This window comes from Ramularia collo-cygni (assembly GCF_900074925.1).
Source record: "Ramularia collo-cygni strain URUG2 genome assembly, contig: RCC_scaffold01, whole genome shotgun sequence".
Taxonomy (NCBI): Eukaryota; Fungi; Ascomycota; class Dothideomycetes; order Mycosphaerellales; family Mycosphaerellaceae; genus Ramularia; species Ramularia collo-cygni.
In genome coordinates, this window is record NW_019716255.1 from 1,731,067 (window position 1) to 1,748,164 (window position 17,098).

Here is a 17,098-nt window from a genome sequence, read left to right on the forward strand (position 1 = left end):
CCTCCTGACGCCTCGCAAACTGTACAAATTGTGTGCGACAAACACTTTCGCGGACCTCCGCGCGCGGCCCCACTTTTCCCAACTGCCAACCATGCCGGCTCTCCTCTTTCYCCGCCGTCTCTATAACAACGACAAACGTACACAACCATGCCACCAGAAAGAGGCGAGTATCGAGAAGTTGTGGTATTTCAGCTCTCTTATCCACAACAGTGCTGAACCACGCGCATCTTCGGCTTTTCATTAATCATCAAGATAGTCGCAGTCTTCTGTTCAATCCACTGTTTCTATCCCCTTTTCATCACACGTCTTGCGCTACGAGCCAGTTTCTACCAGATAAATTTCAATAATGGCTGCCCCAGGTGGAAAGTTTTTCGTGGAAGATTCGCTCGATACTCCAGCAGGCCACCACGAGAGCTTCGAGAAGCTKTGGCAAACCAAATGGCAGATGCCCTGCAAGCTTGGTATATATCCATTCATGTTTAGTGCATACCAGGACTTTGAACCGATCGTGGAACGCCTTATCGCCKAAGACCAAAAGGAGCCTTATGACTGGGACAAGTATGCAGAAGCCTTCTTCCCAAAAGCAGAAGAGCTTGTTGGCCACGCAGAGAAAGCAGAGCGAGAGCAAAACAATGAGAAGGCCTCTGAATTTTACATGTATGGTGTTATCAACTTCACTCCCCAACCATGGCTAATCAAATCCACAGGCGTGCATCAGCAGTCTATCGAATTGCTCGCTTCCCTGCGCCTCGCTCAGAAAGGCAGCGATATGCATGGCAGGAGGGCAAAAAGGCCGCAAATAAAGGTCTAAGACTACGTGAGCGTCCAACTGAAGAAGTCCTCATTGCCCACACGCATCGACTAGAGCATGAGGGAGAAGAGATGCCCGTCTATTACCACTTGCCCTCCGGAGCATCGAAGAACAAACCTGTTCCATTATTGATCATCCTCACTGGATTGGACGGTTACAGAACCGAGCTCGCAGTTTGGATCGATGGTTGGGCGCAGATGAACGTGGCGACTATTGTGCTTGAGATTCCCGGTACCGGCGATTCGCCCGCTGATCCTAGTGATCCAACTTCAGCAGACCGGCAGTGGTCCAGTCTATTTGATTGGATCGACAAGCAGCCAGAAATTGACCACAGTAGAAGGGCCGTTTGGTCATTCAGCACTGGCGGCTACTATGGAATCAGAATGGCACACACGCACGCAGACAAGCTCGCAGGGGTGGTTGCCCTGGGAGGCGGATGCCACTACATGTTCTCACCGAAATGGCTTAGCAAAGTCAACCATCTTGAATATCCCTTCGACCTTGCAACCACGCTCGCATACAAGTTCGGATATGGAGATGATTTGGAGAAATTCAAGGCACAGGCTATGAAATTTTCCCTGCTCGAGGACGGAACGTTGGACCAACCAGTCTGTACCAGATTGCTGCTTGTGAACGGCGTTGAGGATGAGATATTCCCTATCGATGACTACTATCTGGCTTTGCAGCATGGCTCGCCAAAAGAGGCACGATTTGTTGACAATAGGAAGCATATGGGTGAGCCGGAGAGTTTCTTCGTGATTCTTCCTTGGCTCTACAAGCTCTTCGGAGTCGAAGGCAACGCAGCGGACCAAATGAAGGGCATTCCTTCGAGACCGAAGTACGTGTGATTTTTGATGTAGAAGACACAAAAATATCCATGCCGTGGGCATTGATCTGTTCAGGTGGTCCGAGCGCAAAAGATGATCTAAAACCCCTTCATCGTGACATGTCCATCTCATCAACATCAACTTCGCACAAATACGCAAGTCAAAACTCAACACGTCAAGAATAACAAACAAGCCCAGTACAATGGACTCCAACGATGACTTCGACATTGACCCCGCAATCGCAGCGGCAATGGGCTTCTCAGGTTTCGGCACAGCACCCAACAAGAAGCGAAAATACGACAACGACGGCTTCGTCGATCCAGACATCATCAGAGGACCACAAGGCACAAGCGCAAACAATCTTCCAATCGGCGAGCGCAAAAGCACCAAATCCACCGAGGGTGCAGCAAATTCTTCTTCTTCTTCTTCTTCTTCTTCTTCTTCTTCTTCTTCTCACAACACACAACAAGTCCCATTCAGATCTGAGCCTCAAATCGCAGCGCATGAGACTGATGGTGATGGCGCACCAACTCTGCAGGCGCTGAGAAATGGTRTGCGAAATGAGAGAGGCGATCTTGCAATCTTCTTGCCGAGTTTCATTGAGGATCCCTGGGCTGGTTTGAAGGCACAATCATAGGATTACATGACCGAGCTAGGCACATCTACCTCTTTCACCGAGCGAGAATCACTGTATCCTGAATTGGTGGTCCTCACAATGTCGAGCAAAGCATCAAACAGTGGCTTTCAAAAACGCAAGCCAACAACCAAGGAGCAGGTCGTAACTCCCATCGCTTATTCCCATCGCTTCTCCAGCGGTTGGCTTCTCGAGCGATCCACCTGGCACATTCTCCAAAATTACATGTACATGTCGTGGGACGATAGCACTTGTGTCCTGCACAATACCGAGCTCCCCAAACCAACGATCTTGTAAACACTGGTCTATCGGATAACCGCTTCTGGGTCATTCAACGGGMTTTCGACGGTGTTAGCAAACACTTTTGATGTCATGAAGCTCAAGGGACAGTGACAGCTTTTGTTCACAATTTCTGCACGAAATGAGATACATCTGTCATGCAGTCATGAATAAGCCTATACTTCCTCAACACGTAATATCTTAGTTGTCCGTCGAGTGTCCACCCCCAGGCTATCATATCGTGTGGGATATCCAGAGACCAGCTCCATCGTCCTCATATTCGTCCCATCATCTACTTACCTCCCTGGCCGACCGCCTCGAGCATACTCTTGGCATCGCGAATTCCCATAATCTTGCCCTCCTTGACACGCTTCAGCGTGAGAGCGGCAATCAGGGCGGCGCCAACACCAGAACCATCCTCGGCAGGAAGGATCTCCACAGGATCGTTGCCTTTTCCGAGAGGCTTTCCGTCACGACCGGTCTCCCAGTCAAGGATCTCCTTCAACGCCACGGCACCTCGCTGCTTGAAATGGGGGTATTTGTTAAACACCGAGCCATCAGCACCGACGTGCGCGGTCTTGTAACCCTTCTTCTTGCAGATGGCGGCGACACCGCATGCGCTCAATCTCGCCGAACGTGTGCCGATGAGCTCTGAAAGTCGTCTTATCAACTCGAGCTCTGGCTTGGACGTCGAGATGTTCATCATGTTCTTGAACTGGTCGTGGGTCTCGGAAAGGTTCTCGAATGGGTCATTCTCAATGTCGGACAGGAATGAGGCATCGAGCGAGTATGGCTTGCGGAGAGTCGACACGTCTTGACCCTCAAAGATCTTGCCCTTCTCGTGAAGGTCGACCAAGACGAGGCGGAACAGTTCACCAAGATAGAGACCCGCAATCATCTTCTCGAACGCCTGTTGACCTGGACGTGGCGAGTCCTTGTCGATGATAATATCGTAGGGTGTGCGGGGGAGGATCTTGTGCTCGTTATCAAAGGCACCCCACTCGCAGTTGATGGCGATCTCCTGCTTCGGATCCAGCTTCATGTCCTCCAGCTTTGGGATTTCGCCAGCGTGTTCCATGTAGGCTGCGYTGCAACCAGTGCCGAAAATGCACCCAATCTTCATCTCCGGATCCGTGTAGCTGCTAGCAATCAGGGTTCCGGTGGTGTCGTTGATGAGTGCAGTCAGCTTGATTGGAACACCGCGCTCCTTAAGCGCAGCCTCGAACGGTGGCACAACATCCTTGCCCTCGACMCCATCAATGTCGAAGCCCTTCGTCCAGCGCTGCAGCACACCGTGATCGATGTAGTCTTGTGTGGCTGGGTAGGAGAAGGTGAAGCCGAGAGGAATGCTCTCGATCTTCTCACCCTCGTGGTGGTACTCGATGAACTGCTGGAGACAGTCGGCGATGTACGCCCAGAGTTCCTCGGCGTTTCCAGTCTTCAATTCCTCGGGCATGCGGTACTTCGACTGAATGATGTCGAACTCGCCCTTCTCCTCGGGGAGGTTGATCTCACAAACACGAAGGTTGGTACCACCCATGTCGAGAGCGAGGAACGTACCGGTCTCGTGTCCGGTGGGGTAGCCCATGACCCATGTGGGATTCATCGGGATGCTGCCGCCCTCCTTCGAAAGACCCTTGGCAAGTTCACTGATAAAGTGATCTGTGATTGCCTTGAGCTTGGGGGTGTCGATGATGAACAGCTCTTCCAGACGCTTGATCTCGGTGATCAGGTCCTGTGGCATGTCTGCCATAGAGCCCTTACGGCTCKGCCTACGCCGCGGTCCCAATCCGACCATCTTGACAGATGTTGACGTTCGTGGTAGGTTCTGTGAAGGATTGCTCAGGCGTGGAGTGGTGTCCGAAGAGTAAGGTAGAAGGTCGATGTTGTGTCGAGGATCTCTGAGAACGAAGATTGATGTTAGTGTCTGGATTTAAGTGAAGGGTGAGAAGAAATGTGAATATCGTTGAGATGGAAGGAGGCTTGTGAGTGGAGTGATGTGGAGTTGAGTGAAGTGAAGAGTGAGGCGACAGTCCACTTCCAGGCTTTCATGTGGATCGGTCTCGGCCTTGAGTAACTTCGTGGTCGCTGTCGCCGTTGCGGCTGCTGTGAACATTTTCCAATGCCAACGCGAGACCCCACCATGGAAGTTGGAAGTTGCCCCGCGTTCGGCGGTGAGATGACGGGCAAGAAGGGCTGGAAGAAGCTCTCTGCCTGACGAACGAGAGTATCACACGGAGCGTGTACTTACCGGTCAACTGTGCAAGGTTGTTGGAGTTGGAGAGTGTTGTTGAGAAAATGTTGTGAGGTTGTTGAAAGATTGATGTGTTGTGGATACTCTACGAAGGTGTTAGAAAGCTCTCAACGGCAGGGGCCGTTGACGTTTGACGTAGTTGCCGCCGGAGTAATCCCGAAGGACCATGTGCAGTGACTTGGAAGCTCACCACGCCTCCCACGACATCGTCATCTTGAGAAACATAACAAACAATTGAAACACAGGCAATCACGAATTCAATCCAAGTGAGCAGCCTCGACGCCGCCTGGTTTCAAATCAACACTGACAAGAGTCCAGCCATGTCAGCCATCACCAACTCCATCGCCCGCACTGTGCGCTCCACTCCATCTGTTCGCTCCTTCTCCATCGCAGCACGGAGAATGGCAGGCGGCGATACCGGCGCTACTCGCTCCGGTGGTGCAGCCCAGGGTGACGCCTTCACCAAGAGAGAGAAGGCCAACGAGGATCTCTTTGTCCGTGAACAGGAGAAGCATAAGCTCGAGCAGCTGAAGAAGAAGATTCAGGATCAGGAGTCAGCGCTTGAGAAAGATCGTGCGGAGGCGGAAAAGCTTTCCGGCAAGAAATAAATTGTCAGCGGCGTGTGAAACGGAACGAAGTATTGCTGGATGACAGGAAGCTCGAATGATGAGACGAAGCAAGTCTGTATAGTATAGCGAATTGAAATCGCGCATCTTAATCACTTTTTCAATATTGGTGAACAATTCGGCGGATGAGGCGAAGGTTGTGTGTCTATATGTGATGATGTGCAATCTCTGGAACGGGCTGAGATATGTAAATGTGTTCTGCTTGCTAACCGCGGCACTGTCTTTGAGGTGGGACAATTGGCGGCCTATGCCTGTCTATTTCCATCGCAGGAGTCTATAAGGTCGGCTGGATAGAAAGCTCAAGCCACTGAGTTCCCTCATAAGCGTTTCAACAAGTCGTGGGGCTGTTCCCAATTGCCGCAAAGTAACAAAATGAACACGACAAGCCTCCCGAGTCTTTAGGAATGTGTGCTCTCTGGAAGTTTCTCGCAGCACAGCCGCGAAGGGTCGTACAGTGCTGATTTCGAGATAAACTGGATGTAATAGTCATGTTAATCTTGTGCTCTACCTTAGGTATCCAACAGAGCAGTCACAATTCTATCCGAAGCTGCTTTAAAGCAAGGTATCTCCCAATGCACATCTCACGATCGAACAGCCGGCCCGCACGGTCTCCTGTGCTCCATGCTCCTCCAAACTCGGGTTTACCTCCACCAGATCCAGCGCAATCAGACTTCCAGTTTGGTGCACACATTCCGCAATAAAATCTCCCTCACGCAGAGTCAATCCACCTCTAACCGGTGTGCCAGTACTAGGAGCCCATTGGGGATCGAGGGCATCGACGTCAAAGGAGAGATGTATAGGAGTATCCCGTCCGATCCATCCAAGTGCCATATCCATGACCTTTCCAATTCCATACCGATCGATGTCGTGCATGCTGAACGCCTTGATGTTGTTGTCGCGGAGGATCTTCTTCTCACCTCTGTCTACGTCACGGAGACCGATATAGACAAGCTTGTTGACGTTGAGCTTGTGAGCTTCTTCCAACCAACCAAAAGGCTTGTCTGCATCATCCTTGGCAAGTCCTGTGAGGAATGCTACAGGCATACCGTGAATGTTGCCGCTGTCAGAGGTCTCGGGGGTGTTGATATCCGCGTGTGCGTCCACCCAGATGACCGCAATTTCTCTGCCGAGTCTTTCACGTGTAGCCTTTGCGGTGCCGGAGATGGTGCCCACTGCAATGGAGTGATCACCACCTAGGGTCAAGACRAAACGGCCCTCGCGAGCGTGTTCGTAGACTTGACTGCTCAACTGCTTGGTGACGGCGGACACAGCGCGTGGCTTTTTCATGTTGCGGTAATCGGGGTCAGAAGCTGGCATGAGCTCGTTGTAGGCGTGGACTTTGCCGTCGTAGAAGATGGAGTATTTCAGGTCGTCGCGGAGCTGGTCGRCAARTCCAGACTCGATGAGTGCCATGGGGGCTGCATCGGTGCCTGGTTTGCACTGTTGTTGGAGGTCAATATTGTCTCATGGGTTCCTGCAGGTGAATAATGTACGTACTTGTCCGCCTGAAAAGCCAACAGCCACAAGACCCAGCTCATCTGGCTTCGGGAGGAATTTTGGCTGGAGAGTCGGGGCGTCCATTATGGTGTTGTCACTGTCGCCGTCAGTCGCGCTTCTGCATATTACATCAGCTGTCTCTTACAGGTGATGCTAGAATGTAGGTGTGACTGGCTCTACGTATGAGAGATGTTGAGTGAGAGATGGAGAAATGTCAATGGTCGATGTTTGCTAAGAAATGTGATGGGGAGAGGAAGAGGAAAAGAGGCAACGTCTCATTCGTCCCAGGCATTGTCGCGGTCTTACGATTGCGGATACTTTTGTTCGTGTAGTTTATCACTTAGGAGAAGAGGCTCGTTTATACCTGTTCTTAGGAGACGGCGCTTTGATGCATCTCGGCGCGCCATCGACTTCTTATCAAATCAACGTGGGGGTCGCGGGGGCCGTCACTAAGCCGCAGCAGTGCAAGTGCAAGAGCAAGAATGCCGCAAACAAAGATCACGGGCAAATCACCAAAACACAACGAATCCACATTCCGAAAATGCCTCCGCCATCACCATTAGCCATTGCGACCTCCGTCCTCGTCCGCCTCACGAAGGAGAAKGCCTCATATCATAAGGAACACGCGCAGCAGGAAGCCAACATTGCCAAGTTGGAGAGTGCTGCCGCCACGAGTGAGGATGAGAACGCCGAGTACACGCTGAGACAGGAGGTAAGTAGGGAACAATTGTCCCCTTTTCCATGGCACATGCAACGGCGAATGAGCACCTGATGATTYTCACTCTCTTTCATCGTTCGTATAAAGCGTGTTCCCTGATCCTAAATCGCGTCCGCTCATCCAACCAATATTTTTCGCCATGTCTCCCACTGAGTAGTCTATCCGTACCCGTCCATTATATCAGTGCTGTCGTGAAGTGCCAGACCATGCAACGCTTCGCGTGGAAATCAAAAAAGCAATCGCTAACATTATTCTGCATTTCAGAAAAAGGCTCTCTCCGAGACCGCCGCCATGTTCCCTCAAATTCGCACAAAGATTGAGGAGGCGAGAGCGAAGCTCCATTCGACTCTGGTAGGTCATCAATCTTTTTCGGTCTTGTGGTGATCGGGATGCTGATCTCGTTGTGCGCACCTAGGACCAAGACACTCAGAGTTCACCAGAGGACATCACCAAGGCGAAAGAGGCTATCGCTGCTGCAGATGCTGCGATTCAGGAGGACTCTTGAATGCGGTCATTTCTTCTGCTTTTTAGTCATGAAGATGTTGGTTGTGGCGGGTCGCTTCCTCTTGACTGGAGCTGGCTGCTGCGCCGTAGGAGTGGGCTGCGGGCTAGCAGACTTCGCAATAGGAGCAGGCGAACGCATCGATCGCGCCTCGGTTGACTTTCCCTTGGGCGTCACAGAAGTCTTCACTGTCTCCACCCGTGCTTTCGTTCCTCCTTCCGTCTTACTGTGGTTCTGCTGCGCCACTCTCGATGTCGTCAGCTCAAACTTCGGTCTGAACTCGACTTTCGGATCTGGGGCAGGCTTAGAGTTTGTGAGTTCGCGCAACTTCTTCTCATTGATCGCACGCTTCTGCGCAAGGGCATCAGAGATAGTCGTGGATTTCTTGACTCTGCTGGTTGGCGCGCAGATGTCCGACCTATGGCGATGATGCTCTTCCAAGAGAGCTTCTTGATGAGGCAGCAAGGCCCTAGGCTGTACTCGCTGTGCTCCAGGTATCATAGCAGCAGGAGCGTGCGAGATCTGGCGTTTTGCAGCTGCAAGACTGCTGCCAGCGTGAGTTGGCTGGAAGGGCTGTCTAGTCTTGTGCGCCTCCGCAGTTTGACGCAGGATAGCGCTGACAATCCTCCCGCCCGACTTGGTCTTCTTCGACCACCGACTACCGCTGTCAGCGGCACGTGTATGGGCTTGAGGATGGATTCGAGAGTCGGTGACGGTAGCAGCAAATGACACAACTTGAGGTACATAGGTGGTGGACTGCTCGGATTTCTTGATGGTATCTTTGGCAAGCTGCTTGCGAAGCGCTTCCTCCTGAGCAGCCTCAATAAGTTCCTCCTCCCGCATCAGCTTCCGGTAGACCTTCCACCAGGAGCGTGGATTTTGCGGATAGATCATCTTCGCCTCCCAGTTTGGAATGTCGCGGGCGATGAAGGCTTTCCAGAGCTCGGCATCAGAGTCTGCAATGTGCGGGCAGTTCTCTTCGATCTCGCGTAATTGGGCTGGATTCTTGATACCTCTCAGGACATTCACTGCAACCTCGTACGGCATGGTACCAAAGTCTACAATATCGGTGATATTGCGGGCGGCAGTGCGAGCGGCCATCTGGAGCAGAGTGGGAGTTGGATCGGGTTTTGTAGATGCCGCTGAGATCGCTGTAGTTCTGGATGTCTTTGATGGTCTCGAAGTTGAGAATGTCGAATTTGAAGCGGGCGGCATCTTGGAAGAAGCTAGGTTGTCCTTTTATCTTTCGTGGAGGAGGGGTAGTAGCTTTATTTCTTATTGTTGTCTTGAACGGTTTTGAGGACAAAGATTACAAGCCGCCCCTTTCGTGATGTCTTACCGCGTATCGAGGTTCCCGCGCGTGTGATCTAGCGTCACGCATGGATATGATCGCATGGTCTCAAACATACACAAATAAGTGGTATTTGGTGCTGACAGAATCAGTGCTGGAGTGATGAAAGCGAGGTTGGAGGGAAGGCGGCGTTGGAAGTGAATGGAGGAAAGGCTATTTTTGTACGAGGATGCTGTCAGCCAATCTTGAGCTCTGAACGTTTCATCCTTCCGACATCAACCAAGCAACAGCCATGGCGCAGATTGAAGATCTCACCATCCTGCCTACTCAGGCAGAAGAAGATGCGCWCCACGCGAGTCGGTTGCTATCAATCGAAGAGCGGCCCTTTCAGCGCGTTACCAAGACGCTTCTCGCACCGACATCTCTGATCAGGCCCGCGATCAGTTACCTGCCCTCTCCGCCTCCCGAAGGCGAGGACGATGACAGTGACAATGTCTCCGCCGACCTGCGCATTCAACGCTTTCGCGAAGATGTGCTGCTCGATTTTGCAAATCTGGAGTCGTCCATTACTCGCATTCAGATGATTCTCTCATCAAACCAGCGCGAACGAGAGCGTTATGCTGCGGAAAAGGCCAAGATCCTCGGAACCGCCCAGGATGTCAGGGATAACACTGTTGAACTGCGCTCGCATCTGGTGGAAGCACAGGCGGTGTTGGAGCGGAGGAAGGGCTACGATCAATTGGCAACCAAGATTCTCGATGATCGCAAACTTAAGAGTCGAGATGATGCACGCGCTGCGATCGAGGGGCTGGAGAAGGAAATTGACGGGCTTCAGGCTGAGAGCGCCGAATACGAGGTCACATGGGCATTGAGACGACAGCAGTTCGACAGCATTGCGCGCGAGGGAGAGACTATGCTCCGGCTCATCAAGGGCATCAAGGACGAACCTGAGATTGAAAGGGACGAGGACGAGATGGAGGACGTGGAGGGCGGGGAGGAAGGAAGTAAGGCGGATGCAAGATCGCCACGGCCGACAGACGCCGGTGATGCAACACCATCGGCGGAGAATGGAGAGATGGGAGGCGCTACTCCACCAAGAAACAAGTTCTTGGAGGTGGACGACAATACAAGGGGAAGTAGTCGAGTGGGTTCCCCGCTGTCACAGATGCCGGAAGACGTGGACATGTCGGGCATTGATTCACGCCCTTCGACGGCAGAGGCGATGGAGCAGAGCGACACACCTAGACCGGACGTGGCTATGGATGACGGCTGATGCTCGACAATGGTATCGCCAACTATTCGAGCTCGTTGGAAGGCTGGTAGAGACCGACTTCAGCTATTGTCCTTGAGCGGCGTGGTGAAGCTGTTTGTATCAATGGCGGATTTGACGGACACCTTATTGCACCGTATGCGAATGTAAAAGTGTCGATTGGCTGCCCCTCGTTCTGTTTACATGTTCCACTTTGAATCACTTGCACTTCATGACTGGTTTTGGTGGGCTCCCCGCGGCTTACGAGTGTGAGATGTGGTTAATGACGAGCATTCATCCTTACTCTAGTGTTCAATCCAGGAGGCATCATCACACTTGGAAGGAAAGTGCAAATACAGTTTCTTCGGACGAACGACGTGCTCAACATATTGTGTCACCACAAAGGCGTCCCGACTGTCCTCTACGCTATAAAGCGGCCACACACACATCAATCGAGCGAGATGCCTCGTGRTACTGATTGGAAGTCATGGTCCACTACCCCAACCCTAACCCTTTGGGTACCAAAATTCGACTTCGCAATTCTCAAACCACGACAACCACGACCAAGATCAAAATGAGGTGGCTTTGACACTTACGCCCAACAAGCTCACACTTGGGCTACATAGGACTATTCGATGTCGTTGAATCAGAAGCTAGATGGTAAGGGAAAGGGCCAAATATGGACCAAGAATGTCAACAAAACATTGCCGGAAAATTGGCCGGAGGATGTGGAATTTTTAACAGACCAGACGTACTCTCAGATGGCCATGGCAGAGCAGCTGAATTCAAAACTGAGCCGTGGGAGCTCTGATGATGCCAGCTGGATCAAGGTTCCTGCGAACCTGATTATCGCACCGTCTCCACTGGTCAGGATACAAGAAATCACAGATGAGAAGCATCCGGCGTTTGGGCAGAAGGGCCTCTTCGCTGCGGAGCACCTCCAGCCTGATCAGTTCATCATCCTGGTAAGCCATTGATTCGCGTAGGCACGACAAGAGACCAACGGGGGTGGAATCCACCATCGTCGCTCGTTGGCTTAGCACATGCTGACAACAGGTAGTATCTTGGCCACGTTCATACCGGTAGTATGGCTGACCAGGACCCAAACTCGGACTACGATCTCAACCTCGATCGTGAACTCGGCTTGTCTGTCGATGCGGCATCAAGTGGCAACGAGTCGCGACATGCAAACGACTACAGATCGATTGCCGAGAGGCCCAATGCCGAGTTTCGAGACATTTTCATCCAGGTGAAGTCAACGAAWAGAGTCGATGGCCAACGTTGGGAGCGTCGGGTCGCAATCTTCGTGTTGCCCGCCGGCAAGGCCCAGAAACGCAAAGCTGGCATTAGGGCTGGCGAGGAGATCCTAGTCTCGTATGGAAAGGGCTTTTGGGAGGTGCGTATGWCGACGACACTGATTGATATACTACAGCACTGACACGTATGTGTCTAGGCGCGGCAGATGTTGGCAAAGTTCAGGGGAAACAACGAGATGTTTGAGCAGGCTAAGAACGCTTTGCAGTATTGAAAGGCGGCATTGGTATCATCTGAGGAATCCAGCGATGCCTTTGGTGGGAATCTTGAATATTAACAGTTTTGGGTAAACACTCGACATCGCATAGATCCACCTTTTGGACCACAAGGCAGCATGTCTACCCGCGAGCATCGCGAAGCCAGGAACCCCGATCTTGGATACTCGCCGGCATCGACTAGTGCAACAAATACATACGTTGAATGTTGGAAGCCGTTGATTAACCAGCGAGCTTGGCTATTCYTCACAGTACAAGCAGCCTACTTTCATCAAAGCCGTTGATTTCTGTTCGGATCGAGACCCATCGTCATCAAATTCATCCAGAAAGCCACACATTGCTCAAGAGGGCTTATTTGAAATCAATAATCCGCCACAGTCGTTTGCGATTCCACAGCTCGTGGCGATTGCGACTTCAGGATGTTGACTTTATGATGCTCTCATCATTCTGTGATGCGTTTGCGCCATAGCCGGAGACACGAAGCGGTATTGTCCAACGCTCTACTGGTAGAGACGAAGCGTACTTTGTCATGGTTTTCGAGAATTGTGAATATGTTTTACCCGATGGAAGACTTTCTGATTAACTATGTCCGACAACTGCCGCCCGTCTCCCGTTGTTATTTACATCATGCAGAGCATGCAACTGTTGACTGCGTAGCTCTAGATGCTATATAGAAAGATTCCAAGTCCGAATACCTCAACCGAGCCAACAATGGATCGCTTCACACCTTGATCTCACCACACGCAAGACAATTCGCGGGTCATTCGGTACTTYCCGGCTCGTTTGCGCGATTTTCTACATTGCGAACCAACTCCAGTATGTCTACGCGTGTGGGGATGAGCTCTACAACTGACAGACAGCTATCAAGCTTGCCTTGCGTTAGTTCGAGAGCAACTCCAGCCTGGATCGATTGACCCGCACTCTCACATCAGAAGTAAGCCTTGACTCAATTTCCGTGGCCTTTTACAAGAAATTGACCTTGCACAGCGTCGAAAGCTAGACACTGCAGATATGTCGACCTCGGAAAGCTCATCGTCCTCATCATCACCCAGCCTGGAAGCACAGCATTTTGGGTCTCCGCGTCAATTGTTCGCTCCATTGGAGCAGTTTAACCCACATTCCTGCTCAGTAACAAATGCCCAACGTACGTCTGCATCGCGAACAGGCCACCACGACAGAATATACGATCTCAAATCAACATTGACCGAGCTCCTCAACTCGGAAATGGTCCGTGGCGATGAGAAAATGAGGTCCTATTGCCAAACCAGGCTGATGGAGGCGGAGTTAGAACTGAGGCGCCGGCGGCGAGAACGATACGTTCCACGGACGCCCAGTGTACAGGTGATTGCTGCATCTGGGAAGTGACGGGATTCTAGCCGAATGCATGTTGTGTTTCGTGGAGTTATGAAGTATGGTCCGGGTTAGCGTTCACATGTTGGAAAGGGTCAATTGGGTGTTGGAGGTCACTTTTGAGGGTATCGAAAGTCGGAGCATCTTGAGAAACGTCTGTTATTCTGCACAACGAGGTCCTAATACTGTGTCGAAAATTCCTTTCGTAAATGTGGTTGAACAATCGTGTGAGAGATGTTCTTGTGCAGTTACCATCTCAGCACCGACTCARGTCGGCCATGAGCGACTTTACAGTGACGTATCGATCGAAGGCGTGCAGCCGTAAGTTGTTCCGCAAATCACGTTGGTCGAAGCCTGCGAGATACTGTTGGTATGATGCAGCCAAGCTGACATCTGAGACTCACCTCGAGGAAGACTTTAGCATGCTCCTGCCCCTAGGATCAGCCCTCGCGTGCAGGGACCACATCATAGGCGATGTAACACGAGCGCTGTAGCTTCGTCAACCTTTCGTGGCTGCTCCGCAGGGTATCTTCAAATCACGGACTCTCGGATTTCGCAATTCCTTCGCCTACTCCTTCGGGGCTGGGCTTCTCTGCACATACGTCTGGCTCGAAATCGAACTGCTCCACCAAGAAGTTTCTGGTCGTAGGACCAATGGTAGCAATTTTCGTAGAAGTGGGTCCAGAAACAATCTCTCTCCTYTCCGCACTGTACTTGCCGGTCTTCTCGTCCAACCAGCCGAGTGCGCTAAGCATGGCTTCACATCCTTGTGGACTAAACACAACGACCCATTGCTCCTTGACCTTGGCAGATTTCGCCTGCTTGAGCAGATTGGTGAACTCCTCCTCAAACGTGGCCATCTCGCCTGTCTCATACACGACCATCTCAGTCACAGGAATCCGGTCCGAGGCTGGAAGTTCATCGGATTGCAGGCTTTTCGGGATGATGKCTCTCCGCTGCTCTCCGACCAGGAACAGCAAAGGCAGCTTTTGCCCGTTCAAGTGTGTGGCGGATTTCGGTAAAGTCTTGTGCCAGCCAAGTATAAATTGAGACAGAGCGTCCCCATTTCCGGTCTGCTCCCCAATCACTTCGCAGTGTAGCCCCAAAGACTTCACCCCGTTCGCTGTGGCGGGTCCCACAACATAGAAGGGCATGTCCTTGTCAAACAGCAAATCCCGCTTGTCCGGATCCAGCTTTGCTACGACGGTAGCGAATGCATCTACAGCGCGCTGGGACGTGAATATGATGCCACCGTATCTCTTCGCTTGATTCGCGGTAGCTTTTTGACGGGAGGTGGCTTCACTTCCGCTTGCGAAAGCGAATCGTTCAGATGACCTACGGAGCGTTCGCAAAGCATCGTCTCGGAACAGATGTTCCAGCACTGGCACAAAGATTGGCTTGAAATGGCCATCCTGGACGGCGTTGAAATAATCTTCGTAGCTGTCAGATGGGGAGGATCTGGTTTTGAGAAGGTAGACCGGAGCTTGACCAACGCCCAAGTTACCCAAGTCGGCAGTTATGCCATCCATTGTGACTGTGTGAGAAGGGAATGTTGTGGGAACGGCTTGGAAAGAGGTGACGTTCGGAGCTCCTGACATTTGGACTTGGACATGAGAACTCTAAACCGACTGTGCGCATGCTTCCGATGCACGGACAATCTTTTGGCCACCTCGACATGGATTTGTAAGACCTCCAACACGATGAGGAAGACATGGGTTTCGACTTAGAATTCCCTATACTTTCTCGTTTCTTTTGTACTGTTGAGATGGCCACCGGACTTCCCCCACAGCCTCTGGACGCCACAGTCGAGCAGCTTGCAAACGCACAAAGTGATGATTCGAAGCCACTGCCCAAAGGTGTTGTTCTTGGACCCGATGGCAAGCCGTAAGGACAGTGTATTACTTGCCAGATGATAGCTATTGGCATTGACACGACTCYCAGGTGCCGAACATGCACATCGTCTGCCTCATGGAAGTCTATGATGAAGTCTACGACATCCGCCTCCGCCAGCAAGATGCCAGCAGCAGCCCCGCCTGCACAATGCCCCCCAGATGTTGAAGAGCTTGGTAGATCAACTTGGACATTGCTACATACTCTCACAGCAAAGTATCCCGAGAGACCATCATTCACGCAACAGACCGAGACCAAACAATTTCTGGGCCTTTTTGGAAAGTTGTATCCTTGCTGGGTATGTGCGGACGACTTCAGGTCTTGGATGCGGGATGGCAATGAACCACGGGTTAGCAACAGGGACGAGTTTGGAAGATGGATGTGCGAGGCCCATAATGCGGTCAACGTGAAACTGGGGAAGACCAAGTTTGACTGCGATAAGTGGGAAGAGAGGTGGAGAACAGGTTGGAAAGATGGAACATGTGATTGATGATCGATATTTGAAAGCATAGCGACGGCGCTGGGACTTTGCATCTCTACCGCAAACCTCAAAATGAGGTTGGAATGAAGACGGAATCGCGACTGCGATCATCGGAGACGGTTTGCAGACGTGCCTAATTGCATCTCGGGATGTTGAAAGCGTGTCAGCCGTCGTCGCGTTCGGGATCTTGATGCGGCCAACGGTCGCTCATACGAGTGGGTGCTGGCTTCATCGTTTCCTGGACTCGCAAGGTGTGCCTCTGATGACAGTGTCGCCAAGTGTAGTTTGCTAGATGATCATGAAGGAACATTTTCATGACGGGAGGTAGTCTTTTAGTGTAGTGTCAAGGCTTGATGCATGGATAAATGTCTATAGAAACGCCCTGCGATTGGAGGTTCAGAATGTTCGTAAAGTAATGATTGCCAATCTTCTGCAGCATCTCGAATCGAGCGATATCTTGCATATCGATGGATCGATAGGAGAGGGGGCCTGACGCATCACTCATACCAAGATGCGTGAAGAGATTTGCACCGGCCTTGACCTGTTCCTAACGCCGTTGCGATTGTCGGCGAAAACGCCCTTCGGCGCTTTTGTGAACTGCAACGGGGCAAAGGGGCGCAACGGGTCTCTCACGCGTTGCGATACTGCCGTTGTCAGCCGTAGATACAATAAAGCTCCTTCACGCGGCGGAGTGGCATGGACGAAAGTCAGATCGACGTCATCTTGTTGCTCTTGACCGTATTGGCTGATAATAATATCGCTAAGCTGTAGGCGTCTGGGCTGCGCTCTACACTCCGATGTGTCGAGATGCTGTATTCTGCCTCGGTGGGTTCGATGTGACATGCATCCCGGCACCTTGCGAAGAAAATAGCACAACGGCTACGTGTGTCTTGACTCTTGACCAACTTCTACCGAACCTTGAAACTGAAGATCCCGCATTTGCTGAGGTGGGGAAGAGGTATGGTGAAACTTGCCCGTCGTACGAGCAGCTTCAGGTCTCCTTGACGGACTTGGGATAGTTTTCGTTTGGTGTAACAGCAATGCCCGCCCGGCGCCCTGGTTGATCTCATGTTTCACAGCGCGAAGGCCGCAGGCGGGCTGCACGGCGGCTGTATGCTGCTGCGTGCATGCTAGAGTCACTGGGGAATCCGCGGCGTCCT

General features: G+C 51.8%; 9 protein-coding genes; 5 read left to right on the forward strand and 4 right to left on the reverse strand.

Annotated features, from left to right (window-relative positions):
• Positions 1–346: 346 nt before the first annotated feature.
• RCC_00632 (related to yellowish-green 1 (ayg1)) lies at positions 347–2,275 on the forward strand (the record flags this gene model as incomplete). XM_023765788.1 has 3 exons in its annotated part: positions 347–657; positions 708–1,649; positions 1,837–2,275. The coding sequence occupies 3 exons, from the start codon at positions 347–349 to the stop codon at positions 2,273–2,275; spliced, it is 1,692 nt and encodes a 563-aa protein (XP_023621556.1).
• Positions 2,276–2,843: 568 nt separating this feature from the next.
• Positions 2,844–4,349, reverse strand: RCC_00633 (probable hexokinase; the record flags this gene model as incomplete). The annotated part of the gene is made up of 1 exon (XM_023765789.1): positions 2,844–4,349. The coding sequence occupies one exon, from the start codon at positions 4,347–4,349 to the stop codon at positions 2,844–2,846; it is 1,506 nt and encodes a 501-aa protein (XP_023621557.1).
• Positions 4,350–5,125: 776 nt separating this feature from the next.
• On the forward strand, positions 5,126–5,413 carry RCC_00634 (related to H+-transporting ATP synthase inhibitor precursor, mitochondrial; the record flags this gene model as incomplete). Its single annotated transcript, XM_023765790.1, has 1 exon — positions 5,126–5,413. The coding sequence occupies one exon, from the start codon at positions 5,126–5,128 to the stop codon at positions 5,411–5,413; it is 288 nt and encodes a 95-aa protein (XP_023621558.1).
• A 570-nt stretch (positions 5,414–5,983) lies between these two features.
• RCC_00636 (probable arginase) lies at positions 5,984–7,012 on the reverse strand (the record flags this gene model as incomplete). XM_023765791.1 has 2 exons in its annotated part: positions 5,984–6,871; positions 6,929–7,012. The coding sequence occupies 2 exons, from the start codon at positions 7,010–7,012 to the stop codon at positions 5,984–5,986; spliced, it is 972 nt and encodes a 323-aa protein (XP_023621559.1).
• A 457-nt stretch (positions 7,013–7,469) lies between these two features.
• On the forward strand, positions 7,470–8,151 carry RCC_00637 (related to tubulin-specific chaperone Rbl2; the record flags this gene model as incomplete). XM_023765792.1 has 3 exons in its annotated part: positions 7,470–7,640; positions 7,911–7,997; positions 8,062–8,151. The coding sequence occupies 3 exons, from the start codon at positions 7,470–7,472 to the stop codon at positions 8,149–8,151; spliced, it is 348 nt and encodes a 115-aa protein (XP_023621560.1).
• Positions 8,152–8,157: 6 nt separating this feature from the next.
• On the reverse strand, positions 8,158–9,249 carry RCC_00638 (uncharacterized protein; the record flags this gene model as incomplete). Its single annotated transcript, XM_023765793.1, has 1 exon — positions 8,158–9,249. The coding sequence occupies one exon, from the start codon at positions 9,247–9,249 to the stop codon at positions 8,158–8,160; it is 1,092 nt and encodes a 363-aa protein (XP_023621561.1).
• Positions 9,250–9,731: 482 nt separating this feature from the next.
• Positions 9,732–10,712, forward strand: RCC_00639 (uncharacterized protein; the record flags this gene model as incomplete). The annotated part of the gene is made up of 1 exon (XM_023765794.1): positions 9,732–10,712. The coding sequence occupies one exon, from the start codon at positions 9,732–9,734 to the stop codon at positions 10,710–10,712; it is 981 nt and encodes a 326-aa protein (XP_023621562.1).
• A 611-nt stretch (positions 10,713–11,323) lies between these two features.
• RCC_00640 (uncharacterized protein) lies at positions 11,324–12,216 on the forward strand (the record flags this gene model as incomplete). XM_023765795.1 has 3 exons in its annotated part: positions 11,324–11,653; positions 11,749–12,084; positions 12,142–12,216. The coding sequence occupies 3 exons, from the start codon at positions 11,324–11,326 to the stop codon at positions 12,214–12,216; spliced, it is 741 nt and encodes a 246-aa protein (XP_023621563.1).
• A 1,639-nt stretch (positions 12,217–13,855) lies between these two features.
• On the reverse strand, positions 13,856–15,096 carry RCC_00641 (related to uroporphyrinogen III synthase; the record flags this gene model as incomplete). XM_023765796.1 has 3 exons in its annotated part: positions 13,856–13,921; positions 13,972–14,001; positions 14,170–15,096. 3 exons carry the CDS (start codon positions 15,094–15,096, stop codon positions 13,856–13,858), a joined length of 1,023 nt encoding a protein of 340 aa, XP_023621564.1.
• Between the last annotated feature and the right edge of the window lie 2,002 nt (positions 15,097–17,098).